At 50.5% G+C, this 23,164-nt stretch overlaps 1 protein-coding gene across 50 annotated transcripts in view; it reads right to left on the bottom strand.

Moving 5' to 3' along the window:
- Positions 1–23,164, bottom strand: part of ARHGAP39 (Rho GTPase activating protein 39) — a 75,893-nt gene that overhangs the window by 35,209 nt on the left and 17,520 nt on the right. For 49 of the 50 annotated variants that reach the window (XR_007776653.1, XR_007776658.1, XR_007776655.1 and 46 more), the window contains exons 2-3: positions 14,760–15,191; positions 3,845–3,925 (exon numbers count right to left, since the gene is read on the bottom strand). Coding sequence is in view for 1 of the 50 variants with exons in the window: in XM_050970326.1 (XP_050826283.1) it covers positions 3,845–3,925; positions 14,760–15,191; positions 16,423–16,493 (584 nt within the window). In the remaining 49 variants the exon portion in view is untranslated. Of the gene's footprint in view, positions 1–3,844; positions 3,926–14,759; positions 15,192–16,422; positions 16,558–23,164 lie in introns of those variants that run through there. The other variant, XM_050970326.1, reaches the window with a different exon arrangement.

Raw genomic sequence — 23,164 nt, 5'->3', positions numbered from 1 at the left:
CTGCTCTCCTAGGACACCCACAGAAGAATCCCAGGATTCTCCCTGCTCAGGGATTGGACATCCCAGCTCTCTACAAAGAGCTGGAACACAACAGGGCACCTTCTCCAGCTCCAAAGCCTGGAATGATGGATTTGCAGCAGCTTTGGGAGAACTTTGGTGCCACCCCTGCTGCTGAGAGGAGAAAGGCAGAAGAAGGTCCTTGATGTTGAAGATTTTTGGTCTAAAATCCAGCTTGGGCAGACTTGGAACTTTCATCCATTGATTGGCCAATGCAACCGCGGGATGAAGACAGGAATTTGGGATTTCTCCCACAAACAAGCGGATTTCCCGATGGGAAGATTGATTGATTGATTGATTGGTTTTGGGTTAGCAAAGAGTTCAACTCCCTCGACGGAACGAGGATGTGAAGCAGCTCCGGGGACCAAAAATCCAGAGGGAATGAAGAGGGAAAGGGTTAAGGGCAGGGACTGGGAATGATGGGATTTGGAATTCCAGGGCTTCCCGACAAAAGCCTTCCGGGTGGACGGAGCACGACGTCACCCACTAATCTTCGTTACATTGGAAAAATCTCCCACAGGAATTGTTGGCTGGGAGCTCCAAGGAAGTGGAAAAATCCTTCCCTGCTCCCGAGGATGTTGCTGCAGCTCCTGGGGTGATCCACCAGGAGGTGGAGATGATTCCGTGGGTGAGGATCCCCAGCTGAATCCCACGGGATTTCTCAGTCAATATCCGGCTTCTCTCCACAAGCCACCTTGATCCCACCCTTTGTCCCAACATCTGGGAGTTCTCCAGCTTCTCCTTTCCCGGCCAGAGGGGATGGAGGAAGGCAGGAACCCCGACCTGGATCTCACCACGCTTCCCCACCCACCAGAGAACCAGGATGAGTTGTGGGGGGCTCAATCCTGTGTCCCTCTGCCATTTCCCAGAGCAAAACCTCTGGAATTAGTGCCAGACTCGAGGAGGAGAAGAGGGTTGGAAAGACTTGGGAAGGCTGTTGGCTTCCAGACCTGATTTTCCAGCTGATCCTGGAATGTCCAGGATTGTTTCACAGAGTTTGGAATTGAGGGAGCTGTGGCAGCTCCACTGGAATCTTCTGGGGGCTCATCTCACTCCGTGATGGATCGACAAAGCTCTGGTTGGGTTCCATCCTGCTCCAAATTCCTCATCTCCATGTTGGGACAACCAGAGACTTCCCAATCCCTGTCCAAAGGTCCTGGAGCGCCACCGCTCTTCCATCCCAGGAAGTCTCCCAGGCCAGGTTGGATAGGGCTTGGAGAAACCTGGGATACTGGAAGGTGTCCCTGCCCTTGGAATGGTTTGGGTGGGACTGGACAATCTTTGAGCTCCCACCCAAACCCATTCCATGATTCCATGATTAATTTCCCCCCTCACAACTGAACAGGAATTCACCACCAGCTCCGATTCCGGCTCGTGGCGCTCACGGGGTTAAACCAAAGCACCTCCACTCACAGCTAATTAAGCAAAGCTGCTAATTAGCTCCTTGGCTGGGGGAAGGGCGGCCAGGGCTGATCCATGGGTTTTTATGGGATTGGGAAGACCGAGGCGTCTCCTGGGGCGCAGCTGATGCCGACAGCTCGCAACATCGAATCTTTTAATTGCCACCAGCCCGTTGTGCCCGTCACCGACGAATCCCGCCGGATTCTGGCTTGGCTCCCGCTGCCAAATCCCTGCTGCCCAACCAAACACCTCCACACTTCCCAGTTCTCCTGGGAATTGCTCCTTCCCACCCTTCCTTGGAATTCCATCTGCCCAGCTCGCGGGTGGGATCAGTTTGTCCGTGGATTCATGGAGAGCGTTCGGCCGGCGAGGATAAAAACCCGATCCCATCGCCCTCTTGGAAAGGTTGGAATTTTTTCCCCTCTCTTCCTTAGGTGGCAATTCATTCCGACTTTTCCCAGGCGGTGAATTCCAGGGAAAAGTGGGATGGAATGTGATGGGGTTCAAGCTTGGAACAGCTGGGAAAAATGCTGGGAAAAGGGATGAGGAGCATCCCGGCCTTCCCGGTCACAATCTCCAACAGGGAAAGCAAAGGAAGAGCTGGAGGTGCCTCCACTCATCCCCACTCCAGAAAAAATCCAGGAATTTGGGGTTTTACCAAACCTGGAGCAACCAGGCAGGGAGTGACTCCATAAATCCCCCAAAATCCGGCCTGATCCTCGTCTTGGATCTTTGGGGTTTGATGAGGACCTGGTGGGGTCCAGCGGGGACTTTGGGGTTCAGGGAGGACCTGGGGGATTCAAGAAGGACTTGGGGGCGTTCAGTGAGGATTTGGAGTTCCAGAAGGAATTTTGGGGACCAGTGAGGATATTTGGGGTTCAGTGAGGATTTGGAGTTCTAGTATTTGGAGGATTCAAGAAGGAATTTTGGGGTTCAGTGACAAATTTTGGGGGTTTGGTGAAGATGTTTGGGATTGAGGTTTTGGGGTTCAAGAAGGAATTTTGGGGTTCAGTGAGGATGTTTGGGGTTCAATGAGGATATTTGGGGTTTAGAAAGGAATTTTGGGGTTCAGTGAGGATGTTTGGGGTTCAATGAGGATATTTGGGGTTTAGAAAGGAATTTTGGGGTTCAGTGAGGATTTTCAGGGTTCAGTGAGGATTTGGGGTTCAAGAAGGAATTTTGGGGTTCAGTAAGGATGTTTGGGATTGAGGTTTTGAGGTTCAAGAAGGAATTTTGAGGGTTCAGTGAGGATTTTTTGAGCTCAAGAAGGAATTTTGGGGATCAGTGAGGATTTTGGGGGTTCGGTGAGGATTTGGGGTTCCAGAAGGGATTTTGGGGTTCAGTGAGGATGTTTGGGGTTCAGAGAGGATTTGGGGTTCTAGGACTTGGGAGAGTTCCAGCAGGAATTTTGGGGTTCAGAGAGGATATTTGGGGTTCAAGAAGGACTTTTGGGGTTCAATGAGGATGTTTGGGGGTTGGTGAGGATTTGGGGTTCCAGAAGGGATTTTGGGGTTCAGTGAGGATATTTGGTGGTTCAGTGAGGATTTGGGGTTCCAGAAGGAATTTTGGGGTTCAGAGAGGATATTTGGGGTTCCAGAAGGAATTTTGGCGTTCAGAGAGGATATTTGGGGTTCCAGAAGGAATTTTGGGGTCCAAGAAGGAATTTTGGGGTTCAGTGAGGATGTTTGGGGTTCAGAGAGGATTTGGGGTTCTAGGACTTGGGAGAGTTCCAGCAGGAATTTTGGGGTTCAGAGAGGATATTTGGGGTTCAAGAAGGACTTTTGGGGTTCAGTGAGGATATTTGGTGGTTCGGTGACGATTTGGGGTTCAAGAAGGAATTTTGGGGTTCAGTGAGGATATTTGGGATTGAGGTTTTAGGATTCCAGAAGGAATTTTGGGGTTCAGAGAGGATATTTTGGGGTTCAAGAAGGAATTTTGGGGTTCAGAGAGGATATTTGGGGTTCAGTGAGGATTTGGGGTTCAATGAAGACTTTTTGGGGTTCAATGAAGACTTTTTGGGGTTCAGTGAGGATGTTTGGGGTTCAGTGAGGTTTTAGGTTCCAGAAGGAATTTTGGGGTTCAGTGAGGATTTTTGGGGCTCAGCAACGATCTGGTGGGGTTCAGTGAGAATTCTGGGTGTTCAATCAGGATTTGGGGCCCAAGATGAACGTGGCAGGGTTCAAGAAGGACTTTTGGGGTTCAGTGAGGACTTTTTGGGTTCCTCGAGGACTTTTGGAGTTCCACAAAGACCTGAAGGGCAACACACGAAGGGAAGGGATGAGGAGAAGGATTGGAAAATCCTTCGGGAATAAAACATCAGTGACGTTCACTGCCCCACCCATCCCAACCCCGATCCCGGAGGGAAATTCCAGCTATTCCCGGCTACCTGTAGTGCAGGAGTTGTCCTTCCGTGCTGTAATCCCGGTAAATGTCGTATTCCTTCTCGAACACTCCGGAAGGCGACGAACTGGAAAACAGGAATGACGGATGAGGAGTTACCAAGGGACACATCAATGTCTCCTCTAGGATTCATGGAGATGGATCCCATCGGGATGGGATCCGCCTCTCCTGGATCTGCTCCCGGGGATCTGCTCGAGCCTGGAGTCGTTGATTTTTGATTTTGAGTTGTTGGCCGGATGACGACCAAGCCACCATGGCCGTGGTCTCCAGGTTTGTGTCCAACCCTTCAAAGACCAAATTTTCCCTTAAAACATCTGAGCAGATCCCAAAATCCTCCTGGCTTCATCCCACCCTTTCCAAGCGCCGCTCCCGCTCTCCAACAACCTCGGATGGTCAGAGCCAACATGGGAAGAGGAAAATCCCCCAAAAACCCCAAAATTTTTGCCACATTTTCGTCTAAATCTGAGCCTGCAGAGCTCTTGTTCCCGGAAGATGGAGAAGGTCACACCACCAACCCATTCCAAGAGACATCACACTTGGAAAAACATGGGGGAAAAAAAAAAACCCATCTGGAAGTCGGGAATGGAATTTCCAAAGTGATTTTTGGACTTGGTGGGGTTCAGTGAAAACTTGGGAATTCAAACTTGGAGTCCAAGAAGGATTTTGTGGGATTCAAGGACTTAAAGCCGCTCCTGTAGGACCAGACCCACTCTTGATCCGTATTTTTGGCTCCACGCTTTTCCAATGGCAACGAATCCGTGCCAGGACCCTCCAACACTTCCCAAAAATCAGATATTGATAATTTTCCAATATTATCCATCCCCGCTGCCAATGAGCACAGGAAAATGTTTATTTTTGCCTTAACAGCCCTTTCCGGTGGGAATGCACTGGGATTTGGTCCCATTGGGAAAACACAGAGCAAATATTTATCCATAAAATGTCTGGAGAAATAACTTTATTCCAAAAAAAATCATCCCTAAAATCCCCCCAGGTTTCCCCGTTCAGGCTCCCCAGTTAATAAAATCCGGATCAGACGTTGGTTTTGGGAGGGAAAAAAAAGAGGGAAAAGAAACAAATCTTCCTAATAGGATAAAGCTCCCAAATTTTAGTGGAGCAAGGAGGCAACAAAATTAAGCTTCTGTCAAAGCCAATTTTAATGGGATTTAGCCCTGGAATTGTGGTTGTGTGGAATTGCTTAATCCCTTTTTCCTCGCCAGTGAGTGTGAATGGAATTATTCCTCCTCCTCCTCCTCCTCCTCCTCCTCCTCCTCCTCCTCCTCCTCCTCCTCCTCCTCCAGGATTCCTTAGAGAAAGGCGTCACCTCTGATCCCAGGGCTGTACCCAAATCCACGGTGGAATCTAGATGGATCCCCAAATCTATGGTGGAATTTAGATGGATCCCCAAATCCATGTCAGCATTTAGATGGATCCCCAATTCCATGGCAGAATCCAGATGGATCCCCAAATCCACAAAAGAAATTCAGATGGCTCCCCAAATCCATGGAGGAATCCAGATGGATCCCCAAATCCATGTCAGAATCCAGATGGATCCCTAAATCCAAAGTGGAATTCAGATGGATCCCCAAATCCAAGGTGGAATCCAGACGGATCCCATCCCTGGAAGTGTCCAAGGCCAGGTTGTGGAAGGTGTCCCTGCCCAGGAACTGGATGAGCTTTAAGGTCCCTTCCAACCCAAACCATTCCGAGATTCCAGAAGAGTTTCTGAAGCTGTTCAAGGTCCTTCCCTAGGGATCTGCTTCCCAGCACTCCACCCCCATCCCGTACAGCAGCATCCCTGGGGAAAGTCTGGTGGGAATGTCGGTTTTTCCATCTCAAAGCTCCCCTGAAACCCGGTCATGGCCAAAACGGGATTGTCAAACCCAGCGGACACCGGAATTCCCCATGTGGGATGGACCAACAGCTCCTTCCACTGCCTCCAGCAAGGTCCACACCCATCCAGGACAGAATTCCTGCTCCTCTGGATCCCAGGTTTCTGTTCCACATGCTCCTCCATCCTTTATTTTGGCTGAGCCTGAAAATGGGTGGATTTTTCTTGGAGTTTTTCAGAGTTGCTGCTTCCAAGATCTTCCCAACCCATCGGAGCCATGGCTTGGTTTCCATCCATCCTTTTTCCCACTGTTCCATTTCCTCTCAGTGTAAATTATCCCCATCCAAACGAGCTCCATCCATCCCTGAGGAAGTTTCTGCGCAGAGTTGATGGATGAGTGAATCCATCCCAAATACTCCGACTGAGGAGAGCAGGGCAGGGAATTTCCTCAGGGATCCGTGGGAGGACAGAGCCGTGGCTGCACATTCCCGGGGATCGCTTTTCCGGGATGAGCCGTGTTTTTGGGAATCATTAAAAACCACCGGATGGGATTCCAGCATTAACGAGCAGCCTCTGGAATTGGCCGGAGAGCCCAGGGCAGGATTCCCAGTTGATTCCTGGTTAATATTTAAACAGCAGCGCTGCTGGATTCTGGCTATCCCGGCTTCCCACGTGGCCCCTACCCTTGGCCAGCTGTTTTTCCAAGATTTTTAATCCAAATCCTTATGGATTTTGCTCGGCTAACAGATTCGTTGGATTAAAGGAGGAATTTTACGATGAGGGTGGTGAAATATGGGAGGATCCGTGGATGCTCCACCCCTGGAATATTCCAGGCTGGGTGGGATGGGGCTTGGAGCGATCCCCAAATCCAGGGTGAAATCCAGATGGATCCCCAAATCCATGACAGCATTTAGATGGATCCCCAAATCCATGGCGGAATCCAGATGGATCCCCAGATCCATGGCGGAATCCAGATGGATCCCATCCCTGGAAGTGTCCAAGGCCAGGTTGGAGTGACCGGGGATAGTGGAAGGTGGCCCTGCCCATGGAAAGAGGGTGGAGCTGGATGGTTTTGAGGTCCCTTCCAAGCGGAACCATTCCATGTTTAAGGTTTTCCTGCCATCTCCACCTTGGCCCAGTTGGTGTCCTCAAACCAGACGTTCCCGCCCATCCTGGCCTTGGCCAACCCGGAACAACCGGGATAATCTGGAAAACTCAACCCAAAGTGGATGTCAAAGGCCACAGGCACTGGATTGCATCCTGGAAATTCCGACGGATAAAACCGCACAGAGCTGATCACAGGAGGCAAACCCAGCTCCAACCAAAAACTGGTTTGGAAACCGGGTTTGGTTTTGGAAAAGTGTCCTGAGGTCTCCCCAAAATCCTTCTCCATCCAAAGCCAGCCCGGCTCCCTCATTTTCTCCTCACTCATCCCGTGCTCCATCCTGGTGATTCCCCACTGGATTCTCCCAGGTTTTTCAGGTCCTGGATAACCCAAAGGTTGCTCAGTTGTGGTCAAACGAGGATTAAATCTTGGCTGGACCTTCTGAGGTGTTCCCAACTTCCCTTCCTCACATGCCCTTGGGATAACGCTTCCCAGCATTCCCAAATCCTTGGGCGGCCACCGGTTTGTCCATCCTGTGGCTACCTGGCCTTGCTGAGCTTCGGGAAGTTCTTCCCAACCTGTCCTTGATCCATAGAATCCCTCAGAGCTCCAGCCCTGCCCTCCAGCTTGTCTGGAGCCGGGGGTGGCTCCGCAGATTATTGATAAGAATCTCCAGATTATTGATAAGGGTCGGGACAGGAGTTGGGATCGGCCTGGGAGGAGCCAAACTTCGGGAATGAACCTTCCTCCGCCAACCTCCGAGCCGGACGATCCGGTTTTTATCCATCAAATCGTGTCCCTGGCTGGATCAGGGATACATCCAAAGACTTTCTGGGACACTTTGAAGGTGCTTTTCCACGAATAAAGGTGATTTTCCAATAATAAGCGTGATTTTCCAATGAAAAAGGGGGTTTTCCAACAGTTAAGGTGATTTTCCAGTAATGAAGATGATTTTTCATTAATAAGTTTGATTTTCCAATGAAAAAGGTGTTTTTCCACTAATAACGGCAATTTCCCCATAATTAAGGTGATTTTCCAATAATTAAGGTGGTTTTCCAACAATTAAGGTTGATTTTCCAGTAATGAAGATGATTCGTTATTAATGAAGAAGAGTTTTCATTAATAAGTGTGATTTTCCACTAATAACGGTGATTTTCCAATAATGAAGATGATTTTTCATTAATAAGGGTGATTTTCCAATGAAAAAGGAGATTTTCCAAGAATTAAGGTGATTTCCAATTATAAAAAGTGATTTTCCAGTAATGAAGATGATTTTTCAATAATAAGTTTGATTTTCCAATGAAAAAGGTGATTTTCCACTAATAAGGGAGATTTCCCAATAATTAAGGAGGTTTTCCAACAATTAAGGTTGATTTTCCAGTAATGAAGATGATTTGTTATTAATGAAGATGATTTTTCATTAAAAATGTGATTTTCCATTAATAACGGTGCTTTTCCAATAATTTAGGTGGTTTTCCAACAATTAAGGTGATTTTCCAATAATGAAGATGATTTTCCATTAATAAGGGTGATTTTCCAATGAAAAAGGAGATTTTCCAAGAATTAAGGTGATTTCCAATTATAAAAAGTGATTTTTCCAGTAATGAAGATGATTTTTCATTAATAAGTTTGATTTTCCAATGAAAAAAGGTGATTTTCCACTAATAAGGGTGATTTTCCAATAATTAAGGTGTTTTTCCAGTAATTAAGGTTGATTTTCCAGTAATGAAGGTGGTTTGTTATTAATGAAGATGATTTTTCATTAATAAGTGTGATTTTCCACTAATAACAGTGACTTTCCAATAATTAAGGTGGTTTTCCAACAATTAAGGTGATTTTCCAATAATGAAGATGATTTTTCATTAATAATGTGATTTTCCACTAATAATGGTGATTTTCCAATAATTAAGGTGGTTTTCCAATAATTAAGGTTGATTTTCCAGTAATGAAGGTGGTTTGTTCTTAATGAAGATGATTTTTCATTTATAATGTGATTTTCCACTAATAATGGCAATTTCCCCATAATTAAGGTGATTTTCCAATAGAAAAGGTGATTTTCCACTAATAACGGCGATTTTCCATTAACCAAGATGCTTTTAATAATTTTAATAAAATTAATTTTCCCTACACAATTTTCCCTAAACCTCGGCTTACGAAGCCTCCAGCACGGACAGAAATTTATCCTGGGAACCTCTGGCACGACAACAAATTTTGGTTTTTTTTAAAATCAATAAATCCAGCAGGTTTTTGGTTTTTTTTTCCCAGGAAAACAGCACCATTCCCCATCCTTTGGAAAATCAGGGAAAGTGAGCGGCCCGAAATAGCTCAGCTCCGTGGCGAAAGCCAGGAATAGAAATGAAATCCCAGCTCCAAATCCTCGGCTTTAATCGCTGCCCTTCATACTCTTAATTACAGCCCCCGCTTCCCATCAAACTTCCAAGATGGTTTTCTTTGGAATTACGCAAGCGGAATTTCGGGGCCGACGAGGAATTAGGCAAATATCCCAAATATCCGCCTAATCCGGGGCGGGGAATTCAAGAAGGATATTAAAAAGCTTCAGAAATGCCGGATATGAGATTTTTTTGGGGTTTATTTTTCCAGGGAAATATTTGAGGATGGAATGAGGAAGAGGAGCTCACTCTTGTTTGGGTTATGCCGGGAATGTGTTTTCCACTGGTTATCCCCAAATATTTCCTCGGGTGGTTCCATCCCTCCGGAGCTTCACGGCCTCGATAAACTCAAGGATCACGGCGAGGAATTGGATTGAGGAAGGAGCCTGGAAAAGGGATTTGAGGATCTTGGGAATCTTTTCCGACCTTTAATTCCATGGAAAGCTCACCTGGATGGGTGGGATGAGTCCTGGCACTGTTGGAGCACCTCCAGTGCCGGAGAAGGGAAAGGAACCTGAAGCCAAGGGAATTTCAGAGAAGGAAAATCTCTCATGAGGAGGAATCCAATCTTTGGATAAATTCAGGAATGCTGGGAGATCCTATCGAACAATTCCAGCAATGCCCCATCCCTGGAAGTGTCCAAGGCCAGGTTTGGAGCAACCCAAACTGCTGGAAAGGACCTCAAAGACCACGGAATTCCGACCCCTTTGCCATGGACAGGGACATCCAGCGTCACTCAGAGCTGGATTTTTGCCGTGAAATGGGTGGGAATAAGCCAAAAACAGGGATAAAACACCACAAAAAAACATTGGAAGATTGAGTTTGGGATCCTTCCCAACATCCTGCCTCACGATTTGGGAAATTGAGGATCTTGTGGAACCACGGCAAGAGGCCGAAGCCGGGGAATTTCCAGGTGATCCTTAAATTTAAAAAATCTCCTGGAGAACTCAGCTGGGGTGGATTCGGCTCCTTGTCATGGATTCCAGAAGGGTGGAAAGAGGAGAGAATTCCATGTGCTGAGGTCAGGGATCCTTGGATTGTGCAAGGTGTGTCCAACAGAGGGGAAAATGGGAAAAAGCCAAATAAACAAACACTGGAATGGAATTCCCAGAAAAACTGTGGCTGCCCAATCCTTGGAAATGTCCAAGGCCAGGTTGGATGGAGCTTGGAGCAACCTGGGATTTTGGGAAAGTTGTCCCAGGGGGACGGAACTGGAAAAAACAGGGATTTGTTGCCGCAGGCAGCAAATATAAAGGAGGGGGAAAAAAAAATCTGAATTGCAAGAATTCCAAGAATTCCATCCACCATTCCCTTCCAGAGCTGGATTCATCTCCAAAACCTTCTCCAGCAAAACCTGGAGAAGCTCTGGTGCCTAAATCCTAAATTTTAAGGGAAGCCCCGGGTGTGAATTCCAATAAAAGCTTTCCCACTTATCCCAAATTTCCTTTTCCAACCAGATGAGCTGAGCTGAGGCACAGATGGGATTTGGGTGAAGACCCCTCGCATCCCAAAATTCCTGCGTTTTGGTCCAAGGAAAACCATCCCGATGGTCAAAAATCCACTTCCTTGTCCTTCAAGCTTCCCCTTGGAATTCCTCCTTGGAGAAGCAGCGGCAGGGCCGAGTTTTCCATGGAAAAGGCTTCTTCTTCCCCTGACTGACACCTTCTCCAAGGATTTCAAGCCAATAACCTCAGACACTTCCCGACGGCGCGGAAAATCCCAGCGACCCGACACAAAATCCGGCCGACGTTCCCGCTCCGAGATTTCACGACTGTCGAGTCGCACTCCGGAAAAAAGCCACCATTTTAAGACAAGCGTGGAAAATTCCAGGGAAAAGCTGGGAAATCCCACTGGGAAGGCTCTGATGACCACCAGGACTGAGCTGCTGTTGATATCCCGGGGTTGATTCCCGAGCTGGATCCGCTAATTAGAACAAATCCCACCTCACCCCGTGGAAGCGTGAGGTGATTCCGGTGGCATCCAGGCGCTTGGCAACGGCAAATTCCCAGGGGATTCCAAGGGCTGCAGCATCCCTGACCCGCAAGGGTGGGATGGAACATCCCCATGGATGTGAGGAATGGACTGGGAGAGGCCTCCAGCATTTCCGGCCAAATCTGGAGACGCTCTGGTGCCTAAATCCTAAATTTTAAGGGAAGCCCCAAGTGTGAATTCCAATAAAAACTTTCCCACTTATCCCGAATTTCTTTTTCCAACCAGATGAGCTGAGCTTAGCCAGAAACATTTAAACAGGAATTTCATGGGATGAAACCTGGACTGGGAAGTTCCACCAGGAATCCTCCAGAGCTCCTTCCCAGCTGAAAATCTTCTGCGAGAAACTCAACCGAGATCTGGGAATCGCGGAATCTCATGGAATCATGGAATGGCTGGGGTTGGAAGGGGCCTTCAAGATTGTGGAATTACACAGGGACACCTTCTGCTATCCCAGGTTGCTCCAAGCCCCTTCCAACCTGGTCTGGGACACTTCCAGGGATGGGGAAAATGCAGGAATGGGGTTTTTTTTTCCAGCTGGGATATGAGGATCAAGGGTGGGATGCAGCCATGGTTGGGCTGAGCCGATGGGACTCGTCCCTGTCACCTCCAGGGATGCAGATGGAAATTCCAGTCAGCAGGAATTTCTGCTCCCTCTAGTGGCATCCGAATTTTTAAAAAAATTTATTGAATTTTTAAAGGTCCGAGACCCAGGATCTGCTCAATCCCAATCTCTGGAATGGCCAAGACCTGGAATTCCTGGAGAGGACGCACAACTTCCCATCGGCCAAAACCAGCTCAGGGCTGAATTCCTTTTCTCTTCCAGGAGATTTCCAGGGATTAAAAATTCTTATTTGAGAGTCCAGCCCTGCTCCAAGCTGATCCCATAATGGGAATAGGGAATGTGTGGGTGGAGGACACCAAGGAATTAGTGACCTGGAGTGTCCATGCTGGGTCTGATGTGGGAATTGGATCCCATGTGGGAATCCCCCCAGAGAGCTGCTGATCCCACCTTGGGAATGATCCTTTCCCCAGGAACTTCCTGATCCCACCTTGGGAATGATCCTTTCCCCAGGAACTTCCTGATCCCACCTCGGGAATGATCCTTTCCCTATGAAATTCCTGATCCCACTTTGGGAATGATCCTTTCCCTACGAAATTCCTGATCCCACATTGGGAATGATCCTTTCCCCAGGAAACTCCTGATCCCACCTTGGGAATGATCCTTTCCCCAGGAAACTCCTGATCCCACCTTGGGAATGATCCTTTCCCCAGGAACTTCCTGATCCCACCTTGGGAATGATCCTTTCCCTACGAAATTCCTGATCCCACCTCAGGAATGATCCTTTCCCCACGAAATTCCTGATCCCACCTCAGGAATGATCCTTTCCTCAGGAACTTCCTGATCCCACCTCAGGAATGATCCTTTCCCCAGGAAATTCCTGATCCCACCTTGGGAATGATCCTTTCCCCAGGAAACTCCTGATTCCACCTTGGGAATGATCCTTTCCCTACGAAATTCCTGATCCCACCTTGGGAATGATCCTTTCTCCAGGTAATTCCTGATTCCACCTCAGGAATGATCCTTTCCCCAGGAAATTCCTGATCCCACATTGGGAATGATCCTTTCCCCAGGAACTTCCTGATCCCACCTCAGGAATGATCCTTTCCCCAGGAAATTCCTGATCCCACCTTGGGAATGATCCTTTCCCCAGGAACTTCCTGATCCCACCTTGGGAATGATCCTTTCCCTACGAAATTCCTGATCCCACCTCAGGAATGATCCTTTCCTCAGGAACTTCCTGATCCCACCTCAGGAATGATCCTTTCCTCAGGAAATTCCTGATCCCACCTTGGGAATGATCTTTTCTCCAGGAAAATCCTGATCCCAACCCTGTTCTTGCAGCAAATCCCGGGGAATTTAAAATCCATCCGCCGATCCTTGTTAACCCCTCACGCTGCTTTGGCCATGGGATCCTGCTCCATCAACATCTCCTGGGCTCACTTCCCACCAGGAATTCCGCCCCTCTGACCTGCTCAGGGTGAGATCCCACCTGGAATTCTGCACCCAGCTCCAGGATCCAAGATCAGGAGGATGTGGAGCTGATGGAGCCAATTCCAGAGGAGGCCACAGAGATTTTCCAAGGGTTGGAGCCCCTTTGCTCTGGAGCCAGGCTGGGAGAGCTGGGAATGGCCAGCCTGGAGAAGGGAAGGATCTAGGGAAACCTCAGAGCCCCTTCCATTGCCTGAAGGGGCTCCAGGAGAGCTGGAGAGGGACTTGGGACAAAGGGATGGAGGGACAGGACACAGGGAATGGCTTCCCACTGCCAGAGGGGAGAATTAGATGGGATTTGGGAAGGAATTCCTGGCTGGGAGGGTGGTGAAGGGCTGGGATGGAATTCCCAGAGAAGCTGTGGCTGGCCCTGGATCTCTCTCTCTGGAAGCATCCCAGGCCTGGTGGGATGGGGCTTGGAGCAACCTGGAATAGTGGAAAGTTGTCCCTACCCATGGAAAAGGCCGAAATTCCATGATCTTTCAGGCTTCTTCCAACCCAAACCATTCCTTGATTCCGCAATTCCACAAATCTCTGATTCCACATCCGCCGGCAGCGAACGACCCCAAACCCATCTCCCTCCCCAAAATCCCCCTGCTCCAGGAGGAACCCCCCTGGGTTCCTCTCCAATTCCCAGAGATTCCATCAGAGCCTCTCCCAGGACCTTGGGAAGGCGGAACCTCCCCCGAGGCTGCCTCTGATGTCCCACATGAAAGCACTTGCCAAGCCGGGAATTCCTGTTCCCATCCAGCCGCAGTTTCTGGCAGCAGGGGTTGGGAACGGGAATTCCACCCGGGATTGGTCTCCTCAGCCTGGCTGGGTCCTTAACGTGGTCAAAAGCATCAATTAAGAGAAGACAAATACGGTAATTAATGATCCGCCTCAGGTCTCCCAGAAAAGCTGTGGCTGCTCCGTCCCTGGAATTGTCCCAAGTCGGGTTGGGATGGTGGGAGGTGTCCCTGCCCATGGGAGGAGGTGGAAAAAGACGGATTTTAAGGCTTCTTCCCAACCCAAACCATTCCATGATTCCGTGATTTGCAGCTTTTGATCCATAAAAGATGAAACGACAGCGGAGGAGTGACACGAACGACTCCGAATGTTGTCCTTGGGAGTTGAGCACTGGCTCCCTTCTCCTTCCCGAGGGAAATTATCCCTGCCAGGAGCTCCCCAGACCTGTGGGACGAGCCGTGGTTATGGCGTGAATCGTCCCAACTTCTCAGGGAGATTCTTATCCAGGGAAATAATTTAAACCTGAATTTCCAACCCTAAAAACGAATTTCAGGAGGACGAGAAATTATTCCTTGAGGGAACCTTCCCGCAGGGAACATCTAAAATATCCCTAAGGTGGACAAACACTTTTTCCTGATGTTTTTCCCTCTTCGTCCGTGTTTTTTGTAGGATCCAACTCGGTGGAGACCCACAGCTCGAGCAGGAGGAACCACTCACAAAACACCTTCACCCAAGACCCGCAGGATTGCTCTTGGAGACCCCGAACACTGGGAATTCCCGATTTCCTCCCACCCATCCCACCTTTACCTTTCCGTTTCCTCCTTCACCACGGAATACTGGCTGGGCTGGCGGCTCGAGCGCTGCTCCTGCACCTTCTCGTTGCCCTCCAGCTCCTGCTCCAAGGACGAGCTGGTGCTTCCCTCCCTGCTGACATTGCTGCTCCTGCCGGGGCTGTTTTCCGTGGAAGCCCGCGGCGACTCCGTGTTCTGCTTCAGCGTCTGCAGCTTGGCCAGCGGGATGATGTCGCAGTTCTGGGGACGGTGCCACACCGTCCTCTGCGTGGTGGCATTGTAGTAGTAGAAGCGGGAGGTGTTGGGGTCGAAGAGCTCCCACCACTGGTTCTCATTGGTGCGTTTGATCCGCACCCCGGCGGGGGGGTCCCACACGCACTCCCCCGTGATCAGGTTGGCGTACATGCGCTCCCGGGTCCGAGGCTCGATGATTTCCACCCATTCCAGCCTGGGAAAGGACAAGGAGAGAAGGGAAACGTCAACCCAGACATCTTGGGAAGTCGCCCAACCTGATGATTCTGCGATTTGACGTGAGCGCGGGACGGACAAAAGCGACTTCACAACTCTTCCTTCCACCCCCAGCGAGTCTCCCACGTCTGAGACTCGGTGACTTCCATCCATTCCTGGAAAAAGCCTGGAAAGGAACAGGGAGAGAGGGAAAATTCAACCAAGGTCCCTCCCAACCCCAACCACCCGATGATTCTGTTATTTGACACCAGCGCTGGATGGAGAGAAGCGACTTCTCAACTCTTCCTTCCACCCCCATCAAGTCTCCCATGTCCAAGACTTGATGATTCCCACCCATTCCAGCCTGGAAAGGAACAGGGAGAGAGGGAAAATTCAACCAAGGTCTCTCCCAACCCCAACCACCCAATGATTCCATGATTTGACGAGAGCACGGGACGGACAAGAGCGACTTCTCAACTCTTGCTTCCATCCCCATCGAGTCTCCCGTGTCCAAGACTCGATGATTCCCACCCATTCCAGCCTGGATAAGAACAGAGAGAGAGGGAAAATTCAACCAAGGTTCCTCCCAACCCCAACCACCCAATAATTCCATGATTTGACGAGAGCACGGGACGGACAAGAGCGACTTCCCAACTCTTCCTTCCACCCCCATCAAGTCTCCCGTGTCCAAGACTCGATGTTTCCCACCCATTCCAGCCTGGAAAAGAACAGGGAGAGAGGGGAAGCATCAACCAAGGTCCCTCCCAACCCCAACTATCCGATGGATCCGTGACTCGGTGCTCACGGGGTGGAGAAGAGCAATTTGACAACTTCTCTTCCCACCCTTACAAAGTCTGCCGTGCCCAAGGCTCAATGATTCCCAAAAAAAAACAAGGAGAGAGGGGAAATCCAATCAAGATCCCTTCCAACCCAGCCATCCAACGGTTTCGTGATCAACACCGGCAGCGAGCATGGGATGAAAAGCGACCTCACAACTCCTTCTTCCACCCCCATCGAGTCCCGCGGAATTATTTACACAAACCAGGATTTTCCAAAGGGTTTCCAAACAATCCCTGATTTTCAGCTCCCAGGAAAACCCAACAAGTCTGCAAAACACAGGCCCAGGTTGGAGCACCCCAACGTCCACCCCGAACCCTGGAAGGTCCAGAGCTGGGGATCAAAGCACATTCCATGAAGGAATGGGAAGGACTGGAGGGACTGGAATCACCAACCTGGAGATGAACTTCTCCTGCACGACCCCGCGGCCCGGCGCTGCCACCCACACCACCAAACCCGGCAGCATTTCCCACAAAAACTCCAAAAATTCTGGACTCGGCCTCCCCTGATCCAGCTGGAGCAGCGCAGCACCCCGACACTCCGAAGATCCCAAAGCTCCTTCCTGATTTCCTGATGTCCTGATTTCAACACCGGGAAAAGGCGTCGGCTCCGTGGGTTCCGGCACCATTCCAAAACCACCGGGCCCAACACACCTGGGCTGGGTGACAACCACCGAAACCTGGTGGTGGCGGGGATGGAGAGGGTGAGGGTGAGGCCCAGCCGAGTCCTGGGCTCCTTGGGAAGGGATGGAAACATGGAATGGGATGGGATCATGGAATGGGATGGGATGGGACGGGATGGGATGGGACGGGATGGTCCCATGGGCAAGGGGCACCTTCCCCCCTCCCAGGGTGCTCCAAGCCCTGTCCAATCTGGTCTTGGAAACTTCCAGGGTTCCATGAACAGCCACAGCTTCTCTGGGAATTCCATCCCAGTGCCTCCCCACACTTACAGAGAAGAATTCCTTCCCAAAATCCCATCTCATCCCTGGCCTCTGGCAGTGGGAAGACATTCCCTGTGTCCTGTCATTCCATCCCTTGTCCCAAGTCCCTCTCCAGCTCTCTTGGAGCCCCTTTAGGCACTGGAAGGGGCTCTGAGGTTTCCCTGGATCCTTCTCTTCTCCAGGCTGGACATTCCCAGCTCTCCCAGATGCTCCAGCCCTTGGAAAATCTCTGTGGCCTCCTCTGGATCTGCTCCAGCAACTCCAGGTCCTCCTGCTGTTGGATCCTGGAGCTGGGTGCAGAATTCCAGGTGGGATCTCACCTGAGCGGGGCAGAGGGGCAGAATTCCCCTTTTCCTGCTGCCCACGCTGTGGGATGAGCCCAGAACATTGGGAATTTCCAGGACCAGAGCACATGGATGTGTCCTGTGGAGCTTCCCACCCACACACACCCCCAGGGGCTGCTCTCCATCCTTTCCCCCCATCCGTGTTTTCCTGGAATTGCCCTGACCCCCCCGCCACTCATCAACACAACCAAAGGGATTTTTGGGATCATCCAGCAGCAAACGGGAGCTTAGAAATTCCAAAGAGGATTAAGAGGAGTCATAATCCCAAGGAACCGAGAATTCCACCGATTTTTCAGATTGCCCCAAACCCTCCCCTTGTCACCTCTGGATAATCCAGAGGGCACCTGAGACTTTCTGGGATCTGAATCTTTATTCAAATTCCTCTTTTGTGTGGGTTTTTATATTAAAAAAAAAAGAAAAAAAAAAGGAATTTAATGAAGTTATTTGGGATTTATCCCCGTCTGCTTCTCCAAGGCTTTTAAGGAATGTCTAGGAATAGATGGGGAGGAATAAAAAGCTAAGTGAGGCTCATCAGGGAAGGTGCCACTTAAACCTGACACATCCAGGGAGTCAGACAGTGACGGATCACATGGATCGCATCCCGACGCCTTTTCCTGGGAATCAGCCCCTGGAGGCTCTTCAGAAACACCCAATTTGCAAGAAAAAAGTCCCTGGAGGGTTGTCCCAGGTGCCAGCCTGGCCCCGAGCCCTCAGCTGGTCCAGCTCATTTTCCACTGGGATTTAAAAACCTCTGGATGGACAAAAAGAGTGGGATTTTCGGGGTGTGGGATCCCAGCTTGGATCAAACCCCCCCAAAGGCGGGAAACGTGTCCAGCTCCTCTGGGAAATGAGAGGAAAATCCAAAATTAAGCTTTTCCCTGCAGAACAGAGACTGAAAGCGGTCAGAGGAGAGTCAGTCCTAAATCGTGGCTCGTCTCATCCCGCAAAACTCGGATCCGATCCGGCAGGGAACTGAAACTGGGGGCCACTTCCAGCTTTGGAGAATTGGGATTGGCCAAAGAACCGGCCAAGGCGGCCAATGGCACCTGGACTGTCCCAGCCCAGGGAAGATTTGGGATTCCCAGGATATTGAGGGGCTGGGGCGTGGCCAGGGAAGGGAATGGGATGATCCTGAAGGTCCTTTCCGACCTAAACCATTCCATGTTTTTACAAGGAGCAATTCCTGGAATTCCTGATTCCCAGCAAGGTTTGGGAGACCTCAGAAGCACCTCTGCCACACCTGGGGGGGCTCTGCTCCCCAAACTTCCCACTCCCAGAAGATCCCTTTGGAATCCCAAACTAAAATATCCACGATTTCCCAACATGTCCAAGAATCCAAATCCCCCCCATCAGTGCAACATTCCCAGGAGAGGACAATTCCCATCTTATTTCCCATCTTATTTCCCATCTTATTTCCCTGCTTAAAACCAATTAAAACCTCCTGCAAAACCTCATTAAAAATTTAATTAATAATGGAATTATTAAATGGGTTGGGGTGAAAAGAGCTGTTAAAGCTCATCCGTTCCAACCCCTGCCTGATAGCTTATTTATTATTGATTAATTAATTAATTAATTAACGCTCGTTATTACACCCTTTACTTTATTCGCTACCCCCATTATTTTATTCATCACCCACTTCATTGTTATTTAATTATTACACCCGTTATTTTATTCATTACTGGTTTTTCAGGAATATTTGACTTAAAATATGGGAAAAAAACCCCACAATTCCTCAATGCCAGACCTTGGAAAACCTGGAACTGCGATGTTAAAGGGGAAAAAAAATCATGGAATGAGGTCTGGGAGAGGGGTGGATCCTCAGGAAATCCATGGAGAAAGGGAAAACTGCTCCGGTGGTTTTGCCGTGGAATCGCTGTGGTCCCATCCCAGGACCTGGGATTTTGGGAAATTGAGTGTCCTTCCCCAAAATTCCAAGACAACCCTGTGGGAGCGTGACTCCAGGTCCACCATGGCTCAGTAATGGTGATTATCAAGGAAAACCATGGAATTTTTTGGGAAGGGACCTTTGAGGGTCATTTTTTCCAACACACTTCCATGAGCTGGGACACCTTCCACAATTCCAGGTTGCTCCAACCAGGACTTGGACAATTCCAGGGATGAGGCAGCCACAGATTCTCTGGGAATTCCATTCCACGGCCTCACAGGGAATAATTCCTTCCCAATATCCCACCTAAATTTCCCCTTTTCCAGTGGGAAGCCATTCCCTGTGTCCTGCCTCCATCCCATCTCCCTCTCCAGCTCTCCTGGAGCCCCTTCAGGCACTGGAAGGGGCTCTGAGGCTTCCCTGGATCCTTCCCTTCTCCAGACTGGACATTCCCAGCTCTCCCAGTCTGGCTCCATCCCTTGGAGCATCCCCATGGCCCCCTCTGGATCTGCTCCAACATCTCCACGTTCTCCTGATGTTGGATCCCGGAGCTGGAAGAAGATTCCAGGAGGGAGATCTCACCTGAGCAGGTCTGAGGGGCAGAATTCCCTCCTTTCCTGCTGCCCACTGGGAATTTCTGGGATGTGACCACACACAGCCAGGTCAAATCCCGTTTTTTATCAATCCCTGAGAACAGGAGGGAATGTCTGGAAAAATCCGAGCTCAGGATCCAGGCGGATGCTCCGGCAGCTCCCGGCCTTGATCCGTAACAACACAAACACCGGGAGCTGAGCGGTTTGGAAGCACCTGGAAAAGAATCCTGCATTCCCAGCTGGAAAAAGCCATTCCAGGACAGCGGGAGAAACCCCAGCCCTCTGCTCCATCCCGGATCCACGGCAATTCCAGCGAGGGAAAAGCGCTGACCCTAAATCCGCCTCAGGGAAAAACCAACTCCTCCATCAAAGCGAATCCGTCTCCGATCGGCTCCGGCCGCTGCTCGCTCCTTCCCAATTAAATGAAAAGAGGGAAAAGCCCAGCTCCGGGAGGCAGGAGCCGTCGGATCCGCGTGTTTGATGGAGAAGGGATGTGACGGCCCGGGCAGTGTCGGGATGAGGTTCAAGGGCGGCTGCGGGGAAGAGGAGGTGTCAGCAGGAATCTCACGGGATGCTCGGGAGGAATCGTGGGATGGTTTGGAAGATCAGGGAATTCCACAGGCAGGAGGGACACCTTCCGCTATCCCAGGCTGCTCCAAGCCCTTCCCAACCTGACCTTGACAATTCCAGGGATGGAGCAGCCACAGATTCCCTGGGAATTCCATTCCAGCACCTCACCACCCTCCCAGGGAAGAATTCCTTCCCGAATTCCAATCTAAACCTCTCCGTTTTTAATTCCAAATCCTTCCCTCCCTTCCCTGTTCCTCTGACAACTTGAAGTCTCAACTCTGGGTAAAGTTGATCCCACTTGAACCTAATTTCCCTCTTTTTGGACAGTTCAGGGATTTAAAACAACTCCAACTTTTCCCCCCCAGGTCTTCACTTGGAGCTGCTCCTTTCTGACCAAAATCCCAGGAATCGATGCCAAAATCCGATCCCGTTTCCCTCTGATCCCAAAAAACGCTTGTTCAGCTGGTTTTTTTCCCCCTGGGCTGCAGGGATCAATAAATTCCAAATCATTTTAGGTGTGGAACGCTGGGAAATTTGAGCTCATCCTAAGCCGGGTTGGCTCATGGAGTTAATCCCGGCGCCAGGAGTGACACCGAGGGGACACCGAGGGACGGGTCGGGTCCCAGGGTGACAACGAGGTGACACTGAGGTGGCACCGAGGGAGGGGTCGGGTCCCAGGGTGACACTGAGGTGACACCAAGGTGGCACCGAGGGAGGGGTTGGGTCCCAGGGTGACACCGAGGTGACATCAAGGTGACATCAAGGCTGGGGTCGGGTCCCAGGGTGACACCGAGGTGACACTGAGGTGGCACCGAGGGAGGGGTCGGGTCCCAGGGTGACACTGAGGTGACACCGAGGTGGCACCGAGGGAGGGGTCGGGTCCCAGGGTGACACCAAGGTGACACTGAGGTGGCACCGAGAGAGGGGTCGGGTCCCAGGGTGACACTGAGGTGACACCGAGGTGACACTGAGGTGACACCGAGGGACGGGTTGGGTCCCAGGGTGACACTGAGGTGACACCAAGGTGACATCAAGGCTGGGGTCGGGTCCCAGGGTGACACTGAGGTGACACCAAGGTGACATCAAGGCTGGGGTTGGGTCCCAGGGTGACACCGAGGTGACACCGAGGGATGGGTCGGGTCCCAGGGTGAGACTGAGGTGACACCAAGGTGACATCAAGGCTGGGGTCGGGTCCCAGGGTGACACCGAGGTGGCATTGAGGTGGCACCGAGGGAGGGGTCAGGTCCCAGGGTGACACCGAGGTGGCACTGAGGTGGCACCGAGGGAGGGGTCAGGTCCCAGGGTGACACTGAGGTGACACCGAGGGATGGGTCGGGTCCCAGGGTGAGACTGAGGTGACACCAAGGTGACACTGAGGGAGGGGTCGGGTCCCAGGGTGACACCGAGGTGGCACCGAGGGACGGGTTGGGTCCCAGGGTGACACCGAGGTGACACCAAGGTGGCACCGAGGGAGGGGTCCGGTCCCAGGTGGCTCTGAGGCCAAATTAACCTCAGTGACACCAATTCCAGCTCCTTAAAACCCAGCTTAAATCCAGCTTGGAGTGGGATTGGAGCAACCCGGTCCAGTGGAAGGCCGGATTCAAAAATCCTTCCCGACCCAACTCATTTGATCATCCCAAGATCCTACGAGATTTTAGTGACCTCGTTACCATGAAAATTCCTAAAAAACCAGTTATCCTACAAATTGTGGCCGATTTCTCTGAAACATCAAGACGAGGAGGGTTTTTTTTGTTGGGAAAAGCATCTCCAAAGGCGGATCCAACAGAAAAATCCTCCTCTGGATGCTGATGATGACCAAGAGCTTTGTCCCTGCCTTGCTCAGCAGATTCCCGGCCGGCGACTCCCGGGAACAGGCGTCGGATCGATCCCTGAGCAATGAAATAAATCCATCAAGGACTGGGTGGAAATCTGGGAGCTGATCCAGCTCCTGGGAGAGCGGGGATGGGAAAAAAAAATCTGGGGTTGGGAATGAAGGGATGGGAGGAATTCCAAGGATGGAGATGCCAAGGTGCTTAAAGAAGGAGGGGGAATCATTAATTAAGGGGAAATTGTCTTTAATTAGAAATTGTCTTTAATTAGAGCTGCCCCATCCCCTCGGGGCACTACAGCTTCTCTGGGAATTCCATTCCAGGGTCTCACGGGGAAGAATTCCTTCCCGATGGCAGAAGCCTGGGAATGATGATTCCCAATTTAACGCCATTGAACCGTCGCCTTCCATGGAACCGTGGAATGGTTTGGGTGGGAAGGGATCTTAAATCTCACCTGGATGTGAGTGGTGACACCTCCCCCCCTTCCCAGGTTGCTCCAGCCTGGATTTGGACACTTCCAGGGATGGGGCAGCCACAGCTTCTCTGGGAATTCCATTCCAGACCCTCACCAACTGTCACCGTAACCAAATCCTTTCCCAATATCCAACTGAATCTCCCCGGTTTTGGTTCCAAATTCCCAGCCTTGACATGAGCGGGTCCTTTCCCTTTCCACCACCATTCCAAGGACTTGGAGGATCCTTTTTCCTGCTCCAGGGGGGGTTTGAAGGCACCTCAAGACCTTTTGTTCCACCCTGCACCATCGCAACCATTCCCTTTGCCGCTGACCGCGACGATTGGAAAACCATGGGACGTTTAATTGTCCCAGGGGAATTTATCAGCGGAAAAGGAGTGGTAGGACCCTGAGGATCATTTATTTATCCACAGACCACCAGAGATCCAAATCTGGGACATTCCTGCTCATCCAGCTGCTCCGGAAGAGGCGGAATGCAGGGATAACACGGCCTGATGGATC

This window comes from Serinus canaria, chromosome 2, assembly GCF_022539315.1.
Source record: "Serinus canaria isolate serCan28SL12 chromosome 2, serCan2020, whole genome shotgun sequence".
Lineage (NCBI taxonomy): Eukaryota > Metazoa > Chordata > Aves > Passeriformes > Fringillidae > Serinus > Serinus canaria.
The sequence above is the reverse complement of the archived record's forward strand: the minus strand, read 5'-3'. Positions and strand labels throughout refer to the sequence as shown.